This window comes from Neurospora tetrasperma (genome assembly GCF_000213175.1).
Source record: "Neurospora tetrasperma FGSC 2508 unplaced genomic scaffold NEUTE1scaffold_3, whole genome shotgun sequence".
Taxonomy (NCBI): Eukaryota; Fungi; Ascomycota; class Sordariomycetes; order Sordariales; family Sordariaceae; genus Neurospora; species Neurospora tetrasperma.
The window spans coordinates 942,569-964,885 of record NW_009799101.1 but is presented as its reverse complement, the minus strand read 5'-3'; the positions used below and the strand labels follow the sequence as shown (position 1 = coordinate 964,885).

At 52.3% G+C, this 22,317-nt stretch overlaps 4 protein-coding genes across 4 annotated transcripts; 1 reads left to right on the top strand and 3 right to left on the bottom strand.

The window, feature by feature from the left end:
• Window positions 1–314: 314 nt before the first annotated feature.
• On the bottom strand, window positions 315–2,251 carry NEUTE1DRAFT_80982 (uncharacterized protein; the record flags this gene model as incomplete). Its single annotated transcript, XM_009852249.1, has 1 exon — window positions 315–2,251. One exon carries the CDS (start codon window positions 2,152–2,154, stop codon window positions 610–612), a length of 1,545 nt encoding a protein of 514 aa, XP_009850551.1.
• Window positions 2,252–6,357: 4,106 nt separating this feature from the next.
• Window positions 6,358–11,545, bottom strand: NEUTE1DRAFT_146040 (uncharacterized protein; the record flags this gene model as incomplete). Its single annotated transcript, XM_009852248.1, has 4 exons — window positions 6,358–6,825; window positions 6,881–7,242; window positions 7,306–10,920; window positions 10,979–11,545. The coding sequence occupies 4 exons, from the start codon at window positions 11,543–11,545 to the stop codon at window positions 6,711–6,713; spliced, it is 4,659 nt and encodes a 1,552-aa protein (XP_009850550.1).
• A 4,233-nt stretch (window positions 11,546–15,778) lies between these two features.
• Window positions 15,779–16,270, top strand: NEUTE1DRAFT_18695 (uncharacterized protein; the record flags this gene model as incomplete). The annotated part of the gene is made up of 2 exons (XM_009851909.1): window positions 15,779–15,948; window positions 16,216–16,270. Coding segments are annotated over 2 exons (225 nt in total), but the record flags the coding sequence as incomplete, so codon positions are not given.
• Window positions 16,271–17,167: 897 nt separating this feature from the next.
• Window positions 17,168–22,198, bottom strand: NEUTE1DRAFT_109669 (uncharacterized protein; the record flags this gene model as incomplete). Its single annotated transcript, XM_009852247.1, has 6 exons — window positions 17,168–17,664; window positions 17,728–21,192; window positions 21,255–21,290; window positions 21,393–21,853; window positions 22,124–22,139; window positions 22,186–22,198. The coding sequence occupies 6 exons, from the start codon at window positions 22,196–22,198 to the stop codon at window positions 17,168–17,170; spliced, it is 4,488 nt and encodes a 1,495-aa protein (XP_009850549.1).
• Window positions 22,199–22,317: the final 119 nt, after the last annotated feature.

Here is a 22,317-nt window from a genome sequence, read left to right as displayed (position 1 = left end):
CCGACCCTCGCCTCAACCCTAATCCCCACCCACATCCACAGCTACCACACCACAACGTTATAGCCCATACACCCGAGCCGAACATACAATAATAGGCAAGATGGCCGAGCGGTCTAAGGCGCCACGTTAAGGTTAACCCTTAATCCGAGTTAAAACTCAGTTCCGTGGTCCGAAAGGGCGTGGGTTCGAATCCCACTCTTGTCAACACATCACGTATACCTCCACCAAGCTCAGGTGGAATGAATTTTTTTCAGGCATCCTTTATTTTCGCCTTTTTTTTTTACTTCTTCCTTCCTTTCGGTTCTCGTTCGGGGGTCAATATGATAGAGACATAACATGGATCTATGGATCTAGGCCAGGCTAAGATAAACAAGATGTAAGAAACAACTCCATATACTCAATAGTCTTGTTGGAGTCCAATGGTATAATGGTGCAATGCAATTGTCCCCGATGGGACTGCTGAATAGAAGTACAGAGTTGATAGCCGACCATTCTTGATGGATGTGTGTTGAATCATTCCCGCTGCATGAGTAAAAGATAGATTGAAATGACTTCCATGAAAGTCATTCCATTGTGCCCTTGATGTGATGTGATACATCAATGACGAAATCACCTAACACCACCCCATCTCCCCCTGGAAGCAGCCGACTTATTCAGCGCCAACCTCCTCCCAATGTTTCCAAAGCACACGCAACTGCAAAACAGCACACTGAGCATCCAAATACCCGTCTCAATGACGGCCGCGTTTTCGCTGCTCGCCCCTCCCATACCACTCATCCTCGCTGCTGCGCTCCGAGGCAACCCGGATGTAGTCCCATTAAGCACGTCCATCGCAGGTTGCCCGCTCGTCGTCAGAAAATGATGGTCGTGATACCCAGCTCCAGCCACGGGTGCAGGCATCATATCGGGGTTACCCAACCCCATCAGGATGGCGGATCCCGTAACGCCCACGGCGGCACTGAGAAGGAACCCGGGTTTGGAGCGGTCGATCAGGTACCACAGGAACGGATTCGCAAGCGCCAGGGTGATGGATACTTGCATGGTCGAGGCCCAAGGTAGACGGCGGATGGCGAAGACAATGCCAACAAAGGCGCCGATACTGCGGACGACGAGGGGCCAGTCCGCTTCGGGCGGGCTGGTGACGCCTCCGCTGTTGGAATCCGTCTCAACAGGGAGGGTGGTGGTGACTGGTGTCTTCCTTGGAAAAGTCCTTGACGACGGTGGAGGAGCTTGTTGCAAGAGAGCGGCGGCGGCCTCTGCAGCAGCAGCAGCTCGTCGCCTTTCCTTCTCTTTCTTGGTCATCCTAGTCCTCTTTCCAAACGTTTCCTCCCATACTTGATCAAACCAGGGAAGTAGCCTGCCCAACACTACGCCGGCCGCTCCCCAGAAGGTGAGGTACCGCCAGCCGTAGCCGCCCGTGACGCTATCTCCGTTGGGCAAGCGAGTCACGAGCACGCCGTAGCCCGCGCCGAGAGCGAAGAGGAGAGTGGTCCGGAGTAATGACCAGAGCAGGCCCATTACTGGGTTGTCGTTGCTGCTGTTGATGTCTGATGACGAGGGTTCACCTCTGAAGGGGGGGATGGTGGATGTTATGGAAGAAACTCGTCGTTGGCGCTTGGGGCGGAGGGTGATGGTCTCCTGGTAGTTCTCGTCCTCGTCCTCGTCATTTTCATCGTCCCTGGCGTCCCCGGCAATGCCTAGTACGTTGTCTTCGTCCTCAGTTTCCTCCTGGAGCTGCTTGCCAAAGTAAAGTCCATGGCGTAGGTTCGATGCTGACCGACTTACGCTGGGTGTGGTGGCGGCCATCCCGAGCTCACCGGGGTCGGAGAAGATGCCGAAGAGAGTCGAAGAGGTTAGGTTCCGGAAGGAGGTAGCTCTGCTGAGGTTGGAGGAATCAAGACCGCTGGTGACGGCGCCGCTGCCAGCGGGAGAAGCGCTGCTGTTGAAGGGAGATCGAGGGTCCAGGAGGAAGCGGAGGTCGGCGGCTGTGATGCGTGGTTGGGGCGAAGTGTTGGAGTCTCTTCCAGGAGCTGGGGAGGGAGACTCATCCTTACGAGAGATGGTTGGTGGTGATGCTAGGCTGAAGGGTCGTCGAGGGATTGGGCGGATGATTTTGGGACCTTCTTGAGTCCCGCCATTGGAGGTTTGGTCCATCTTGGTAAAAACTGCCCCTGGTGGCTTGCTTGCCGTGCCGTGCCGTCCCGTGCCACGCTGGTGCTGAATCGATGTAGACAAAGGCGTTATCAACCTTATTGAAGCTTAACGAAACTCAAAAAGGGCTGAAAATTGGAGCATATAGAGGCTCGGGGAGCAAGGGAAACTGTACGAATATATATCCAGCGTACTGTTTCTCCTCCACAGTTGCGAGACACAGAGGTCGGCCGACTGGCGTCTATATTGTTTCAGAACCGGGATGGCTGCAAGCCGGATAAATCAATGGCAAGCGCGTTGATGTCCAAAGAGGATGCCCAACTCGGTGAATCCAAAGCGCCTCGAAGAATCGGGAAACAGCTGAGCTGCTGGTTGTGGTGGTACAAAGAATCTTGATAGGTCAGTCTTGGGATGCAAAGTGATGGATCGGAAGGTAGGTAAGTGAGTGAGTAAGAACTTGAACAACACCCCGCTTCCCAATGCTTATAGCTTGCTGGGTGTGAAGGAGGAACAAGAATTCAGAGCTGACGAGTGTGCGGGACAAGAGAGAGAAAAAAAAAAAAAGTTTATATGGAAATTAAGGATTAAAAGGAGTTATATCCGTCTAGCTCGATTTAAGCACGCGGAAGGGAGACGAGAGAGGAAATAAGAACATGGGTCAGGGATATGGCATGTATTCCCAAGGGTTCCAAGGGATGGTCTGACTTTGCGTTCCCCGTTTGGTTCATCTGGACACACCCAACCACACAACAACCCCGGATTTTGTGGCAGTTTGAGAAGTCGTGATATGAATCAATGATCGCCAACATCAACACCCAGTACCCGTTGTTTTTGCCCACCGCGCCAATGTATGGGGAAACACTACCAGACTACCTACACTAGGTACGGGATGCATCCGAGGTGCACCAGATGCACCAGACGCACCCTGTGATGGCCCATCATTGGTACACTGGGCTACGCTGCAGTTACAGTGCAGTTGCATCCACGCGGATTCACAGCCGAAGATGCGGAGACAGGCAACACCATCCAGTGAGCATCAAGATAACTCAGGAGGAGATGCGCTCGTGCCTTGCTCTTCAGCTTTCCACATTTTCTCATCGTCGGTCACCGCACCCGAATCCAAAGAAGGATGCAAAACCAATGACTGTCGATTGCCCTGGAAATAGCATGTCGCTACTGCAAGTTGCAAACGCCAAGACTAGGTAGGTCTCTTGCCAAGGGAAGTGGGAATGAATTGCCACTGTTTAGTTGCCCGAGGTCACTCCTGGTCCGAATTCCTGCCCGTTGTTTCCGTTATTTTTTAATTGCCCGAGGCACTTGCCGTTTCAGGGACCATACAAACGACTAGAGAAGCCACAACTGCAACCAGACGCTCTGTCCGTCGAACCTTCCTTCCCAGGCAAAACAAAACGTTGCAACAAGAAGGAATGGTTGAGGCTTATTTGAAAGCGGGGTTCATCTCCCGTTGTTGCTTGCCCTGAACACGGGACGATCAGTTTCTGCCGATGATTGCCCGACGCTCAGTTCATTCGCCTCTCATTTTCATGGCAGGTGACGCTGTACCAAAACACCAAAGCAGCAATGTCGTCCATTTTTTGCGGAGAAACATTACGCAACACGTGAGCACAGATGCTATAGAATGACCAAGTAGTCTCAACACTAAATAACTAAACTTCTTTCAGTGTTCCAATCTGTTTACCTTAGATCTATGATGCAAGTCCAGATTACCTTCTAGTCACCGGACAGCCCTTTCTGTTACATATCTGAATACCTACACTTCTACACTACACCTACTACTCTGCACAGACCCACACCACATTGATCAGATCAATCAATTAAATCACTCCACCCACCACGCAGCCCGGCATCTGCAACCTCTTTTCATCCATTCAGCCCTGAATCTTACCGCTGACCGGTTCTATCACATGTCAGCAAACAGGTCAATCCTACGCAATCCCGCTCGCCTCCCAGGGTTTTCTTTTTTTCTTTTTTTTTCTTCTTTTTCTTTTTTGACAGGTGTGTACTGCGTACACGTAGAGCACGGCAACCAAACAACGCAACAGGCGTTACACAGGAAGCGAATCGACGGACTACGTATGAACAGGGTTCCTAAAACAAGGAGGTAAATGAACTAAACGAGCTCCTCAAAACAGAATCTCCTCTGCCTGGTGGTCCCATGACTTTGACTTTTCACCCCACGTCGCTTTGCTTGCTTGAGAGAAACCATGACGGTAAACGATACCACGGTATGCTTTGTGGATTATGCTAGGGATTGTGAGCGAATCCTGTTGACAAGATGCTATGTACCTATAGGTGCAGCCAGGAAAGAGCAGGCCAAAACTGCCTGCCTGCATAAGCCATCTTTTTCACTGAAAAAGGGAACATATTTGTTATGGATTATGAATACACCTCTGCTGAAATATAACTTGTTAGCATGGTACGGTAGCTCTACAAGAAACTTGGGAACGGGCTGACGATCAGCTGGCTATTTCTTGTGCCAACATCAAGGTTCTTTGTGCATCCCGAGAAACCACGCTAACAAGTTATATCCCAGCAGAGGTGTAGAAGCGGTATGTATGCTCAGCCCTCTCTCTCCCCCTCCTCCTCCCTCCCCCCTTGGCAACGCGGACTGCTCGCCTTAATTTATGTCGGTTCCAAGCAGCATTGGTTATTGGACAACCTACTCAAGGTTAGTACTTAGCATGGATGGTTTAATAGGTCCATTAGTAAAACAGGTTTTTCCATCATGCATTCCAGCTTCATTTTTTTTTTTTTTTTTTTGGGGTAAAGAAGCTGGCTCGTACGTATGAACCATCGCCCGACATGGTCACAAAGTCCACAAATTTCGTATTGAGATTCTGAACCGCATTCAGTTGACAACACATTTTGCATGATGTAAGCATTGATGTTAGTGGCAGAGATGACTACACTACCGCATGGATGAGAACCCCCTTTTGGGGTGGAGGCTTCCAAGGCAACTTGGATCAATAAAAGCGATCGCGTCTGGCCTTGCTTTCGATGCGAACACGACACATGGGCCTCGGCCGTGATGATCACGGAGCGAGTGAGCGAGTCGATTGAGAAGGGCCATAGACGAAAGTTAGCATAGTCGACTTCGAAGTAGTCCATACACGCTTACCTTGCTTGACAGGTCCGGGATTAAGAGTGAACCTCGATGGGCTGTAAACGATAACTGAGTAACTCAACAATTGGGGGCGGACGACATCAGACAAAGTAATTCCATCCATCTGGTACTATGAAAGTTTCAACGGGTCTCCCGGGACGTTTGAATTGGAGACATGCTGATCAGGTCCTGCTGTGAACAGCTCACCATAAGATACAACACACTATTACCACACGTCACAAAGATTATGGAAGAGGACTAGAAAGATTAAGCCCGTGTATTTGCGTATAAATCGTACGTACAAGAATGGAAGATTTTGTCACCAGGTTTGCAAAGCCAAAAACGCACATACAAGAGAACCGAACCAAATCAGCCATGCTTCTCGTCCAGCTCGCCACAGTCATCGCTCCTTCGCTGCCCATAGTCTCTCCACGGCCAACGTGATGATGATGATGCGTAAGGAGAATCAAAGCACCGCTGCCAACGGACCGCAGCAGAGACCCTAAAAAAAACCACGGCAAGAGAGGACAACAAAGACGGTGACAAGACACAATCCGAAATGGAAACCGGAAAACTCGCATCAAACCCAAATGTCTACAACAGGCAGTTCCCAAAAGACGAACGAATGAACCCACCTCCGCGGAAAGACCAGTATCACATGGACAGAACAAGACTCACAGACAGACAAAGCCTTTGGACTGAGAAAATGTCAATTTTTATCCGTCACCCACAAACTTGACGACACAGAGAGGAAAAAAATTATTAAAAAGTCGAAGTAGTAGTAAATTGATGTTCGGGAATAAAAAAAAAAAGAAAAAAATCGCAGAAATCGATCATCGAAAAACCAGAGTCATTGCCCAACCTGATTTTCGTGAAACGCCCCCGAAAAGAAAAACAGATCAACCCTTTGTCGCCAGCTGTGTAGCCATGCGTGTGTGTGTGTGTGTGTGTGTGTGTGTGTGTGTGTTCTGTGGGTAAAGAAAAGCAGAGGAAAGCCGGTGGACAAGAGAAGTTTCAGACATATTTTTCCGTCATACCTGCATTCACATCGTTTGTCATGTTCCCACAGTCCGAAACTTTCTCATCATAAAATCCTCATTCATAATCCGAACTTCAAAACGTGATTTCATCTTCCATGCTGCTGGTGCTTTGTGTCCGCCGTTTTAGGGGGAATTGAGTCTATGGTATGGGGAAGGTAATGGTAATAACTTGTTCTCTGATGTATGTGGGAGAAAAAGAAGAGGTATCACTGAGATATGGAGGAAAAAAAGTTAAAGTAATAAAGCAGAACTTTTGGAATGATCCCCGACCCGCGCAAATGCATAATTTGGAGAAACCCGCCCGGTCTATGCTCACAGAGACAGTTCCGGGTGCTCATGATGCGGCACACCGTTGAACTTGTTTTGGGTAAGAGAGAAAAAGAAAACCATCTGCCTTATTCGTCCTTCTTCTCGTCATTATTCGTGGTATCGGGTGTCACCTTGGACAATGCCGGAGAGGCAGAGGCCGAAGGGGGGGAGCCGGGGTGGTCTCCAGCATCAGCAAGAAGGCTGTGAATTACGTTAGTTTGTAGGTTCAACATGTTAGGGGGCACAATTATCATACCTGAAAGCATTTGCGTGGGAAACCGAATCGTTACCGCGCATGGAAGCAGTACGGGATGAGCCGCCAGAGTCATCACCGCCGCGGCCAAAAGCACCGCCAGGACCACCGACCTGACGACGACCACTGTTGCTCCTAGAATTGAACATGGACGTAGGCGGGCCGAAAGACATGCCCTGGCTACCGGAGCGGCTGGTGTTGCCCTTCAAGCGCTTGAGATCACCAAGCTCGACCTGGTTGTTGGTCATGCTCTGGTTGTAAGGGAAGCCCCTGGCATCTCCGCGACCGGAAGCAGCACGGCCTCCAAGGCCACGCTGGCCGGTGCGAGCATTCTCAACCGCCTTTGCGGCGGCAGCAGCCTCAGCCTGTAAATATTAAGTTAGCATCATCATACCGGAATAACAAATAGATGATGTTCTATGTCTTACCTCAGCGCGGATCTCCTCCAACGTCTTAGGACCCTTGTTGGCCTCCTTGGAAACCCAGCGGGCCCTGCGAAGGTCGACAATGTCCATAAGCATGAACTTCAGACGGCTTGGGAGGTCAGGAAGATCCATAATCTGCTGGATGCGACCGAAGTAGACTTCCATCAAAGGCCTGCCCTTTTCGGTGCTGTCGAGGTTGCCACCGACCGTCCTCAAGAGCTTGGTGAGAGACTCAATCTCGGCCTCATCGGGAACACCCGTAAACTCAAGCAACTTGCGGACACACTCGTGCATGATACGTTCCGTAAGCATGCCAAGCTTGAAGAGTTCACCAATGAACTGGACAAGACCAAGACCACGACGCTTGGCGGCGGCGGCGATATAGTACTCATCGGACATGAGAACAGCCTCGGAGGCCTTCTTGTCGCCCTCCTCACCCTCCTTGGGCTTCGGAAGATCCACCTTCCAACCACGCTCGAACTCCTCCTGACACCTGTTAAGGAGGTACTTGCGGAAGAGGGCGCCGCCACTGACGACGTTACCCTGCTTGTCCATGATGTTCTCGTCGCGGATCTCGGGGCTCATGGTCTCGAGCATGCGCTTGCAGAACTTGGCATACATGGAAGCCCAGTGGGCTTCGTCCGTAGCCTTCTCAAACGTGAGCTGAATGACCTGGCGCAGAGTGCGACCATCCTGCTCGTTCTTCGACTGGTGAGCGATCTCAAGGATCTGGTCGGAAATCTTGTCGAACTTCTCAGGGGTCATCTTGTTGAGAGCGGCCTTGACCTTGCGCTGAACGGTCTCAGGATCCAAGTGACCGGGGGCAGGCGCCTCCGCCTTCTTAGTTCCTATGCTCATGGGCTTCCAGCCTGTTGCGGACACAGTAATAGGCTTGACCTCCATGCCGGCAGTGAGCGGCATATTCTTGGCGGCCTGAGCCTCGTTCTTGGAGTAACCTTCACGCGGCTTGCGACGGCTGCCCTGACGAGGAGAGTCAGGAGTAGCAGTAGACGAGGGAGTGCGGCTGAGATTGCCAGGGAATGTGCCCTGGCGGCCAAAAGCCATAGTGCCCATAGCGCCAGGTCTGCCAAGAGAGCCCATACCACCAGCCTGTTGCGACATAGCGAAGCGCTCCGCCGAAGTGGTTCCAGGGGGCAGCGCAGGCTTGCCAGAGAACTGGCCCATGGCAGGGAAGCCGCCGCCGGAAGCACCGCCGCGGCCTCTCTGGGATCCAGCGCCAGGGGTACGAGCGGAGGCCGAGCGACCACCGTCCGAATCTCCGATGAGAGACTTAACCTGCTGATGGAACTCGGGAGACGGCTGCTCCGTGAAGACAGTCTGGAACTGGAGAAGGAAGTTGGCATCATACTTGAACATCTTGCCCTTCTTAGAAACAGCCTGGTTGAGGGCTGGGTTGGGGGAAGCGATGCCGGCAGGGTAGATATCATACTGCACGCCAGGGAGAAGGCGAGCGGAGCGCAGAGACTGGAGAGCAGCGCTGGGCTGGGGCGCCTCAACGGACTTAGTGTTGAGGGGAGCAAGATTGAGAGCAGCAGGCTTATTCTTGCCGAGGGTCTTGGAGGCAGCATCGGTCTCCTTCTTGTCATCGGCCTCCTTGGTGAGAAGGTCGGCGACAGACTCGCCCTGGCCAGACTCTCTCTCTTTGCGCTTACGCTCGCGCTCTTCCTCGAGTCTCTCCATCTCACGTTCCTGCTCGCGGAGCTTGCGGTCGTTCTCGGCAGCGTTGGCCAAGCGCTCAGCCTCAGCCTTCTTCTTGGCCTCTTCGGCCTCAGCAGCCTTCTTCTTGGAGATCTCGGCCTGCTCCTTCTCGCGGCGAGCATCTCTCTCCTCGAGTTCGTTGAAGTAAGCGTCCATTTGCTCATCGCTAAGCTTGCTGTGATCAATGTTGTTGAGCTCCTTGTCAGTCAGCTTGGCGAAGTCGAGGTTGTTGTAGTCAATTTCAGACTCCTCTTTAGCCTCAGGCTTCTTGGCGGCGGCAGCAGCAGCGGCCGAGGCATCGGCATCAGCCTTAGCCTTAGCCTCAGCTTCCTCCTTGGCCTTGGCTTCTTCAGCTGCCTTCTTCTCGGCAGCTTCCTTTTCAGCCGCGGCCTTGTCAGCAGCCTCCTTTTCAGCAGCAGCCTTCTCGGCTGCGGCCTTCTCTGCGGCCTCCTTGTCGGCAGCTTCCTTTTCAGCAGCGGCCTTGTCAGCAGCCTCCTTCTCGGCAGCAGCCTTCTCGGCAGCGGCCTTCGCGGCCTCTTCCTCGTTGGTCTTGTTGTCAGCAGGAGCTTCGGTCTTGGCCTTCTGAACCGCATTCTTAAACTCGTCGCGAAGTTGCTCGGCAGTCTTGCCAGTTGTGCTCTCGGTACGACCGTGGGAGGGGGCAGTGGGCTTAGCGGGAGGGGGTGTGGGTGTCGAGGCAACAACAGGCGGTGTCTTGGACTGTTGCTGAATGCTGGGTGCCGGGGAGACAGGGCCCTTTATCGCCGAAAGGTCGAGAGGGTTGCCGTTGGGATCCTTAATAGTGATGCCTGCGGACTTCTTGGGTCTAGCAAAGTTAGAGGAAACAATGGCAGGGGCAGCTTGGGCAGGACGCTGCGTCGGGGTGCTCTGCGCAACGACGGGCGCTTGGACTTGGCCAGTGCTCGACGCCGGGCGATCAGAAACCTGTGAAGCGTTACGGGACATCGGTTGGGCAACAGGCTGTCCTTGAGGTACAAAGGTAGGAGGGACGTATGCGGGCTGGAAATGGGGCACCGGCTGGCCCATATAGGGCATGGGCTGGCTGTAGGGGTTAAATACGGGACCACGATAGTCCATAGGGGCAGGATATCCGGGCACCTGTTTTTGTTTTGTCAGCACGTTTTCGAATTGGCCGCTCTCGGGTGACAGGTCAATGCCGAGCGATGGCGGAGAAAACATAGGAACGGAGCGAAGGGGTACAAAGTCGTAGCGAGCTGGCGGAGCGTTTGAGTATTCCGGCAGAGGCGGACCACCGTCGACTTCTTGGTATCCATCTGCCTTGGAAGCCCAACGCTTGCTCTGACGTCGAGGCTTCTGAGTTGAATCATCGCTCGAACTTGACTTTTGCTGCGAAGGATTAGGGTGCCTAGGATGGATACTGTCTGAATCCCGGCGTGTCCCTTTGTTCTTCTTGTTGACAGGTTTGAAAGAGGAATAATCGTTGCAAAAGGAAGGGGGCTTTACTTGTTGCTGGTACATGTTCATGCCGGGGTAAAAGGGCGGCTGAGTAGGTGCCAGGCTGGCAGAGGCCATGGTAGGGGTGCCGTGAGTAGGCACAGCGTGAGCCGGAGCAGGGCTCGAACGGTGGGGCTGAGGAGAGTTGGGATACTGCTGCATGCCTCCGCGGCCTTGGAAGTTGTTCATGCCACCACGACCAGCGTTGTGCTGGGGACCGTTGTAGGACCTGGTTGGAGGGAATCCCATGTTGGGGTTGTTGTACGAGTTGTTGTATCCGCCGCGACCACGACCCTGACCCTGATAGCCACCACGATGGCTAGCCATGTGGCCAACTGTCTCACCGTGGGCAGAGGCCTGCGAGTCCCGTCGTGTGTGGACCGGGCCGTTGCTGTGAGATACGGAGTGTTGCTTCATGTGGCGCTGAAAGGGGGATTGGTTAGCAAGCGTGTTCCAGAAGATATGCTTGGGGAGGTCTTACATCGTTGTCACCAGGGAAACTGCCGAACGTCATGGGAGCAGAGATGTTGGAGGGAGCCCGCTGGCCACCGCTCTGCTGAGGCACCTGGGGAATAGGCGAGGGCGAGGCGGCGGGAGAGGGAACTCTGGCGTTGCTGCCAGGAATCGGGATGGGAACGGAGCCAGCAGCGTGGGGAGTGCTGTGGGTGATGGCAGGCGACTCGTCGAAGCCGAACTGGATGGCCTTGGCGCCACCGACAGGACCGCCGTTGGCGTTGTGGCTGGGAGGAGCGGCGCTGATGGTGACGGAGCTCTTCCTAGAGTGGTCAGCAGAGGCTCCGTTGAGGCCCGAGCTGCCTCTGGCGATGGGCACGGCGGGGGTGATGTTGGGCCGGCCGTTCACCGGGGCAGCTTGAGGCTTGCCATTCTGGGCAGAGGAACCAACCACGACGGGGGGCTGAGAACCCGTCGCAATCAGCGGCGTGCTTGTCGGCTTCTTCGCACCGGCTGCGGAAGCATACGACGTTGCTGCAGGAGCGGACGGAGGTTGAGCCGGGTTTTGGTTCTGTTGACTCGCAGAGGAAGTCATAAGGGTCTCGGGTGACTCGAAAGCCGGTTTCTTTGTGGATGGTTGGGTGCGCGGGTGAGGAGGGGAAAGGGTCGAGGATGTGGTGGTGATCCCGGGGTGGGAATGTCGAATATCAAACTCGACAGAAGGTCGCCGCGCAGTGGGGGCAAAAGTCACAAAGACTGGGATCAATTTCGACGCGCAAAAAGAGCGGCGGCCGAAAGAGAGAGAGTGCCTGTTGGAAAACCGCGGGTGGGTTTTTGGCGGATTGGATTAGGCGGTTGTGAAAACCGAGAGAGACCGATACCGATGCGCGTTGCACTGACGGTAAAAGTCGAAAAAGACTGGAATGGAGTCTCTGGTTGAGAGAGTGAAGGCGGTGGTGGGTGGGTGGAGGATTTCCTCTTGGTGGGTGGGTTGGACCTGGCCAAGTGGGTTCGTCGCAAAAAAAACGAAGCGGCCGGCGAAAACCCTCGTTGCTGCGTCCGCACTCGCACTCTCTGGTGGGTGAGGTGGGAGGTTGCGTTGCCTCAGGGTTTGGGTTGGTAATGTAGGTAACTTTGGTTGGCCTGCCTGGTTGACCAATCTCGTAGGTCTTGCCACTACAGTACCGCGACGGATAGGGTGTTCGCTCGCCCAACGCTCAATCAAGTGAGTTAGGTATAGTGGAGTGGGAATGGATCAAGGGCAGGCTCTGGATCTCTGGGAAGTGAATCCTGAGAAGACAAGAGTACCAATGTGAATTCCGAGTGGAGAAGAGAAAAAAGAGAACCCTTTGAAGTTGGGTTTCCTCCGGGGGTTTCCTTCACAAGACGGATGTGAAGATGGGTTGGAAAGAAAAAAAAAGTTTTTGGGGCAGCCGCTTCAGATACACTTTTTCAAACTGTGTGGAAAGAGGGCCCGGAAGGAAGGGGGGTCGACCAATTGCAAGCGCGAGGTGCAGGGATGCTAGTGGACGCCCCAGGTACGTACCTTTTTGAGGAACCCGATAACCCCAACCTCCATGCCCGGTGAACATCACTATAACCAGCATCTCAACGCCTGGCAACGTCTGGCCATTCCCCAGGCAGGGTGCTGTGATATGCGTTCGGAAACACAGTCGGCCTTCTAGAAAAAGATCTCTCTTGACTTCGAGGGAATTTCACTTTTCATTCAGTTGTCCCTTGAAAATCACACCGACCGCTGGTGGGCTGTCAGCGATCTGCTTGGACTTGATTAGGTGGCTATCTGTCGTTTCACTCTCGGTCCGCCGTTCGGTCGTGCGTTGGTCGGCTGGAACTGAAACTTATTCTACACACACGTGCGTCTTCGGACTGCCACGCCAGGTGAAAGCAACTGGATTCTCCAACGTCCCCGTTGAGCCTGTGTTATCTCAGCAACTTAATGACCGAGAACGGGGTTGCCTCAAGCACTTGACGGTTTTTTTTTTTTTTTTTTTTTTTTTTTTTCTTTTTGGTGAGCCATCATGTTCAGTTGATAACCTTGACTAGTGCCCAGATAACCGGGGACCAAAACGATCTGATGCAGATGCGGCTCTGACACTCCTAGCATGGACAATAATGCCAAAGTGTACAGCCACATCACGTGTGGCACAGCTCAATTCCCTTCAGGACATGGGGCTACCGCTACCATTGTACAGACGTTCTGTCGGAAGAACAGAAATTATCTTGTAGAGTATTAAATGATGTACCATGAGGCGTACCCGAGGGCTGTTGTCGCTTGTCAGTTTCGTGTACCTACACCTCGTCCCTTTGTCTAGCCCTCGTCCTAATAAACGATGGGGGTACGATCAAGCTAAAAATCGAGGGTGGGCCTGGTCCAGGATTCTCCAGACATCTCTTCTCCAAATCTAAGACCGAATGGGGTGACATGGGCGACTGGTCCGGACAATATGAAGAGAGTTATCCTCTTAAGAGTGGAAGGTCAAGACTCTACTAGTATAGTAGTACATCGCGGTAGGCACTGCCTGACTGCAAAGACGACGTACTTATATGTTGTCCCCAAATGGCATACGGCTCAACGGTGACTGGCCGGCATGAGACCTGAATGGTAGGAAATTCTCATGCCCTAGTAAGTCTCTCTCCAAGTGGCCATGGAATTGATAAAGACCCCAAGAGTCTCTCCATTGTGATGCGTTGAACCAGAATTAACCAGCAAATCATGTTCTTCCCCCGATGGTATCTTCAATCCAGGAGAGGTCCGCATTCGAAGGCGCACGACACGAACACCGCGGTATGTTTGCACCTCCCAGGTCTAACCAAGGCGCCGGCGTCGATGGAATTGTTCTTTGCATGTGTCTTAACCGACGGTCTCAGCTGTGATCATAAGCCAAGTGAGCATCTTCGGCCTCTCTGTGAGAGCGCAACGCTACCTGCCCAAGCTCGCTTATACTACAACCTGCAACAGTGATGAGTGAGTGGCAACATATACAGGAGGCCGGGGCGACAAATGCTCTTCGTCTGTGCTTACCACTCTGTACTCCCTCATACGCCTCCCGGTGCCCTCCAGCCCTCTTATCGCCGATAGTATGGTACGTATGGCACACATTTGGAAATTCGGAAAACTCACGAATCACCACGCTGCAATCATATCTGACTCATTCACTACAAGCCCTCAAGCGCCCGTTTACGACGCCACGATCTTTTTTCAGTCGAATTATCTTCCCATATAATCTACCATTTAGCAGCCGAGTTGGTCTGCTTCTATGTCTACTATGACGTCAACCCACCAGTGTAGACCTTATGTTCTCGGGTCTTTGTTGGTATCTGGACGCTGAAGTTTTTGTGTTTGCCGTCTTCTCATTTCTCCAAATCTCCCGTTCTTTGGGGCCTAGGCTTTAAAATGGGGAACTCAAGCGCTCTTACCAGCCTCCGGCCCCTGGGACAATGAGCCAAGATCGTCCGAGACAAAATAAGTGAGACTAACCAGCAGGTTAAGTAAAACAGTCCACTACTGCTCGTCAAGATTAAAGAAAAGGCTGTTGCAAGATTGTAATAGGGATTACAACAGATCGAAAAGACATCGGCTAGAGTCCTGTTTGTATATTTTCATTCAAAAATTGCCTAGAACTTACAACCAGAGGTGTTACAAAGACGCTTGGATACGTAGTGGGAGTATATCCAAGGTATAATGTCAAAGGTCTCAACTATATTGTCCACGACGAGCCAAGTTGAACAACATCTGTACCCAATTGGGGGTTTCAGGGCATCAAGTCTAGGCATCCCAAGTTCCTTGGTGGGCAAAATGTCCCAGCAAGCGAACAGCAACATTCTCGGCGCTGGTACATTTTCATACCCCCCTTGAAGTCTCCGCTGCCCCTCGATCTAGGCAAGATCCCCACCTCCATGCACCCCAGGAACTCCCCAAAAAAAGTTCGAGTCGATTTCGTCGCCTCCAAAACCAGACACAACCTAACGACCTGCAAGGCATCATCATCTGCGAATCTCTCCAAGAAACATATCTGCTGCCTGAACTCATCACCTCCTAAATTCCAAAGTAAAGCTTAACCTTTGGCCCCCTTCTCACCTCCTGCAATCCAACTAAAGAAAACCACCATCTTGTATACGCATATGTCGGTTCTACTACCCTAGAAGGGCGAGCTCACCTTATCTACCAGGCTATCAGGGCTCCCCAGCGTTGTTCGCATGTAGTGTACTTGTACCTCGCAGAGTCCCAACCCCCTCCTCATCGTTGTCGTCGTTCGTTCCAATTTTCCAAAGCAGGGAAACCCCACCTCAACCAAGACGGCGTACACAGTACCTACTACTTTGAGGTCAGTTAGATGGTGGGGCAGTGGAGCCCATGTATCGGTTCGTACCGTCTGCATTTACGACCCCCCCTTTCCTTTTTCGTACATACACTACACCATATCGTTTCCTACGATATATCAAACATGATCGGAAGGCTACAATAGACAGTATAGTCTTATGCTGGCCGGCCAAAATCTACTTAACAAAACAGTCTAAGTCTTAAATACGTAGGTATAACAGGACTTGAGAGGTATCCGTCGCTTGCTCAGCAGTGGCCCTGGAGAACAACCATCTTCATTGGTTTACTCAACCCACCATTCCATCGGCTGGCCATGAACTCTGGCTTTGTCAAAACCCCAAGCCCAAGCCATAAGCCATAGCCATCGACCAACAGACACCCACGCAGAGACCTACGTACCACAGACAATGAAAGAAAGCCAAACCCAGCACAGCGACGCCGCACTGATACTTGTACCCCCCTTGTCCCCTTGCATAGAACCTCAAAATGGAACAACCGACGAACAAAACGAGACGTCAAAACAAAGGTCTATCAAGGCCTGGCCAGGATACCGGTATGAGGAAAAGTCCGTGCCCCTCGCCTCACTCTTCAGAGCCTTTTCCATCTATCTGCCCATGTCGGCATCTGGGCGTTGGGCGTTGGGCGTTGTGCATTGGGTATTGGCGTGGGGAGGGGGACTCGAGGAAACCTGAAAGCACAATGCCATCGCGTTACACAGTTGCTTCTCATTGTTCTCTTCTTCCTTCATCTCTTCCATCACCCAAAGCTGTTTGAGAACTTAAGAACGACCCCACGACCGGACTCGGAAGTAAACTTGGAAGAAGGCTGAGCAGTTACAACCACATGCAGCCAGAAGATGCAAGCAATGCATTTACTGAGTAGGTACCTACACAATGTATCTGAAACTGGGCACTTTTGCGTAGGTTTTGTAACCGGAAGTTGGTGAGATCGATCCAAGATGAGGATGTGCCAGCCAGTGGGTGTAGGTATGCATGCCGACTTCCAACTTTCAACTTGCAACCTGCGACTTACGACCAACGAGCCATGCACCGACACCGGGCGGTTGTCAACCTTGGAGATTCGGACGGGGCCAATGTTGATTGTCAACACGTCGATTTTATTTTAGTAAAAGAAATAAAAAAAAATAAAATAAATAAAAAAAAATAAAAAAAATTAAAAAAAATAAAAAAATAAAAAAACCATGCCAGAATGCCGAATTACTACGCCAACGAACCGCTGGACCCTTCGCGTAGTATTTTGGGGTTCCTTAACCTCAACTTCTTTGCCGCTTCGTTCGGTAGTGATCGGCTCAAAGGCTTGGGAAAAAAAAAAAAAAGTTGGGGTTATATGGTTACTGATCATCGGTTCTTTTTTTTTTTTTGTGTGTTTTTGCTTCTGCTCGTTGGAGATAGCTAGCTGGGCTTGATCAAATGCCAGGAGCTAAATACGTATCCTGGTCGGTTGCTGCATGTGATGATCATCGCTCGATTACATCACTTTCATATGCTAGACTAGAGAACCAACTGACAAAACTTAATAGCCAAGAGTTGGACGTGCTTGGTTAAGTTGACAGCTGGGTTGACAAAGACAGTAAAGAGTTGGTCAAATACAGGCCAAGTTACAAACAAAAACACACAACAAGAGGAGATATTCGTGAGAGGAACATCAGAAATTATGTTGAAGAAACACTGGCGTTATCGTCAAGGTCACTTCCAAACATATGGCTCATGGGGGTTTGTCAAATTGCAGTGTCTTCCATATCCTCTATTTTATCGCTTGTTCTCGAACCAAAATACCATGCACATGTACTATGTGGTACAACTAAACACTACCACCATGCAAATCTAGGACAGACAACCCACATCCAATTCCGAATCACTCCTCCTCAGCCTCAAACCCTTCAACTCTCACAGCCTCCTCCTCCTCCTCATCCGGCTGCGCCAGTTCCACAACCTCAGCACCCTCCTCCCCTTCCGCAGCCATCGCCTCCACCTGCGCCTCGCTCTCATCAGGAGCGGGCAATTGCTTTCCCTCCTCCTTCAACTGCTCGATCCTGGTCTTGGTCATCTCGAACACATACTGTCCCAAGTGTTCCATGCCCTCCATGACCGTCTCTCCTTCAAGTCCTTCCTTACCGACTTCGTCGGCCAGAACGCGCTGCGAAGGCCACAACTCACCGGTGACGAGGGTCAGCTTGTCCGGACGCTGTAGAAGCAGTTCAAAGGCTTCGCGAAGCTCGTAGCATGATTCAAAGACGGAGCGGCGGCCGAGGATGTACAGACCCAAGCGGGCACGGGAGAGGGCAACGGTTAGACGGCGGATATCGCGGAGGTAGCCGACGCGGGAGGTGCGGGTTAGGGAGAGAATGATGTCTGTGAATTAGCGTATTAGTGGGTTGCTAGAGGAGAGATAAAGAAAGGGATTGGAGAACGTACAATCATTCTGCTCGCCCTGGTACTTGTCCACCGTCGTAACGATCCTCGGCAATCCAAAAATGGGATTCCTCGCGCACCGATGGCCCAATACATCCTTAATCAACGCCCTCTGTCCGGCGTAGGTAGCGAGAATGCTGATTTTCTCTGCGGGGTAGCCCAACAAGCGCATATACATGAAGATAGCCACTGCGTACTCAGCCTCGCCCAGGTTCTGGATAAAGTGCGGCGTTGGCTCGCTCTCGCCCTGGCCCTTGTAGTCAGGTACGTCGATGAACTGGTAATCGTACCGGAAGCCGGCGTTGGCAGTGAGGAACTCGGTAGCCGTCATGGTGTGCGGGAGATCGTTCAGCGATGGGTAACGCCACTTGTAAAGGCTCGAGATGGAGGGCCTGGCGCGGCCCTGGAGGTCGAGGTTGATGGTGGGCACGCCGAGGCGAACGAGGCGGGAGAAGAGGGACTGCTCAAGGTTGGCGTAGTGACGGAAGGCGAGCGACTGGATAACGGGGGAGTTTTGGTAGTGGTCACCGCAGAGGACGATGCGTTGGAGCGGGACTTTGCCGTCCTTGGGCTTCTGCATGGCGAAGGGGATAAAGTTCTCAATTTCCGTGATCTGAGCAGCTTCCTCCATAACCACGTTGTCGTAGTGGAAGCCTAGAGCGGCGATTTTACCACGGCGCATGGCAGCGTGAGTGGCTGTCATGGCGATAATGCGGGCTTCGTTGGTAAGGAGGTAGTTCTCCTTATCGCGATCTCGGCGGAGGATTTCGAAGGGCATAACATCGGCAAGCTCTGTAAAGATCTTGGAGATGTGGCGGTAGCAGCCGTTGGCGATTTCCCGAACAGTGTCGACGTCAGCATCGGGAGGGAACAAAGGCTGGGGCGCGTCGGCAAAGTAGTAGTGGAAAGGGAAGGCCTTGACAATGTCCTCAGCGGTTGCATCTTCAGCCTTCGCAAGTTCACTGAACTTAGCCCATGCGGGTTGGACATAGACCTTGTTAAAATAGCCTGCTGTTTCGGCCGAATTTCCGTGAGCACCAGGTGCACCTATACTAGCAGCGAGGCGATTGACTTCAAGAAGATACCGATCACGGTTCTCGAGGAAGGATTCTACACGTCCGTGCTTGCTGAAGCTGCCCTCCGTTTCCAAGTCCTCCTCACCATGTCCGAGACGTAGAAGATGGCGCTCGTCAATGTCTAACGCCACAATCTTAGCAAAGAGCTGGTTCAGGGCCTGGTTGCTGTGTGCTATGAGCAGAGTCTTCTGCTCAGGGAAGTTGTGGTAAATGTTGTTGATGATCTGAGTAGCAACGTCGGTCTTGCCTGTTCCTGGAGGCCCAACGACTACCGTGAGGCCAGGCTGGGAGCCAGAGATGATGGCCTCCACTTGCTTGGGTGTGAATCGGACCGAGTTAAGCTTGGGCGCATCGATGGGATACGGCCCATTATTCGGAGGCTTGTAAGATGAAACCTTCACTGTTTCTACCTCGGAGATAAGAGCAGGTTCAGCATCTCGCCTCCTCTTTTTGGAAGGCTTGGAGGCTCCCTCCTCGGCCGGCTTCTCAACCGTTTCGAGGACGAAAGGGGGGTTGATGGTTCCGGAGACATCTTCGCTGGGCTGGACATTCTTACCGGGCAAGCTCTCGATCAGATGCTGCCAGTCTAGGAATGTGTCGCGGTAGTCCAACTTCTTTATCCTATTAGGGAGGTTCTTATAAGTCGCTCCAGCTGGATCACCATATCCCAGGAAGACGTCATGCATCCATGGAGCGAGTGGTACTTCGGAGAGGGTGAGGTCCCGAATCGACTCCAAGACCGGCTTGAAGTTATTCTCACGGCCGCTGCGACGGACGATAAGATTGATTCCATCATACACGTTCCGCTTCCCCTCCGAGTCCCGCTTGTAGGCATGAGCGTCCAAACGAACCTGGATCTTTCTTGCGTAGCTCCGATTGTGGTTCTCAAAGTACGCTTGTGCATCGCGGACCGCACGACCTCTGTCATCCATTATCTGGATCACCTCTGCAGTACGGACAGTCACCAGTCCCAACCTTTCGGCTTCGCTAAGAGGCGCCCCGCCGTTTTCAACATTCTTTGCCTTGGAAGCATTTACTTCAACCAGGAACAGCACGTCATCGGGCCGAAGAGCTTCCCAGTCACGACGAACATGTTCTGTCAGTCTGCGCAAATCGATGGTTACTTCAGCCTTTACAGTGGAAGGAACATCAGTACCAACAAGCGGTGGGACGACATCGAGTATTGTTGGCTTGCTGATTGGCAAAGCCATCCTTGAGAAACCCGTGAATACTGTCTCGCCGGTACGTCGAGCCTCGGGTTTTAGCCTTGCCAAGGCTGCCTCGATATCTTGTCGGATAGCGTAGAATGCCTCGCAACGATAGAGTGTCAGCGACCGCCAAAGGAAGTCTCCTACTGAGAGATACTGCAGATTCACTTTTGGCAGCGCCAAAGGCCGCGAGCCATCATAGTGATCGGTCCTTCTCAGGCCAGTCTCAAAGAGCGTCTCTTCTGTAGGAAGAACACTCAGCTCAGCCGCCTCTTCTTGGAAAGTCTTGTGGCGCTCGAAGGTTGACAATAGCACCTCCACCAAGAACCTCCGGTCCACCACCAAGGTCGAAGATTCTGGGTAGCTGATTCGCATGCCTAATAATCGAGACAGCTCGGTGAGCTCTTCGTCGGTCAAGACATCCAGCAGCCCGAAGAGGTCGGATCTCTTGTCGATGGAGCCATAGTTAGACAATGCAAGCACTGTCAGTTTGTCCTTGAAGTGTTTTAAGGATGTCCTTTGTAGCTTCGCGAGCCTGGCGCAGTGTTGATCGTACGCCTCCGTCTTGCTATACTGCACTCCTGTCTGGTCGTCGACCGTGAAGTACACAAAGTGCGAGAGCAGCTTGGCAAGATCCCGCAAAAGACCGTTTCCTTCATCGTTGTACATGGGCGACAGGCGCAGAGCTGGCAGGATGTGGAGGTCTTGGAGCAGGGTGTTGGCGTAGCGTCTTGTCGGGAGCTGGCTGAGGACATCTATCAGGAACTCGAGGAAGCGCTCGCAGTACATGACCTGGTCCTGTTTGGCGTTTTGGGTATAAAGAACCCTGAAGAACTCCAGGACGGAGCTGTACAGCCAAGCCCTCTCGAATCGCAGGCGGGCTTTCCCTGCGTCGTCCGCCGCATCATATCGCTTAGCGGATGCCCTCCAGGTTTTCCTCAGTTGTGTATTCGAATCCAGTAGCTCGTTGCGCTTCTCTTCGGTGGAGAGGTTGTGCCAGATGGATATCGAGACAAGGGGTGCGCATTCCTTCCGGACAATGGTGCAATCCAAGCTCTCGAAGGCGTAGATGATGAACTGGAGAACCTGGGTCCTGATGCTCCAAGATAACGAGTCGTCGAGGGTCATGGATAGAGCACGGCGGAAGAGGTCGGAGAAGTCGGCCGGGCGATCATTGAAGAGGCCTGCACAGGTATCTGGTTATTCATCATTGCCATGAAATATGATGTCCTGAGCATTGACTTACCCCATGCGTCCAGTCTTTCCCTGCGCTTGGCATTGACTATAAGAACAATCAAGAGAACATGGTAATTGGACGAATCTTCGCCGTAGCCAGGCCAGAGGTAGCTATAAGCCAGTTAGCGACAGACATCAAGGTACACACATCTCTTTGGGGAGGGCGATACATGCCTCTCTAGAGTCTGTAGGCCTTCCAGCACCAACAGAGATTTGAGAGGGAAGCCATCCTTCTCTAGCGCGTCCCAGATCTCGCTCTTGAGCACGTCGTTCTTGACCTTGACTTTGACGTCGTCGGCGCGTTTTGTCGCCTTCAGCCAATGCTGGCGCGCAAGGTTGGCAAACTCGCTGTCCCCTTCCAAGTCTTGGGTTGTGGGCCGTCCCGAGCCAGCGGCTGGCCCTTTGTCTGCATTCGCGCTGCTTTTTACTCGTTTCGCCGGCGGCATCTTGGGGTAAATGTGTGAGAGAGTCGTTGTCGCGTGCAGAGGGCGAGAGATTCGTCCAACCGCGTTGCTGGTGTGTTTGGAAATTTGGAAGTCGATATTCCAATTGCGAGAGTGACGGTACGGGTCACTGCCGGGATCTCTATCAGCGATAAGTTGGAGGTACCTGTGTTAGCGTTTGCAGCTTCCAAAGGAACTGCGAGCAGGAGGTACCTCGAGTGGCGGTAGGTACACCGCAAATTGTAAGGTACCTTTCAGAGTCGAACCTCTTAGCGCTCTGCCAGCCTTGCAGGACCTAGTGTCACAGTCCTCGCATCCACACCTACCCCACATGCACGAATGCAGTCCAGTACTGACTTGTTTGTTAGCTCAAGACCTCGTGTCAACTTTCCCATATGTTTTCATAGGTAGGTAGCTAACTAATACGTGATCTTACCTTGGAAACGCTATTTCTAATATTCCACATGTAACATAAATTCCTGTAAAGCCTTTACGGACTGTACTCAGCCATTTTGACGTGTCCCTGTAAGCTTTGGGACTATTTGGAGTAGATTGTCTACCTTTGTGTACTGCGTACACTACTACTAGAAGTACCTGGTGTACCAAGCTATCAAACAAACCAGCATCGGA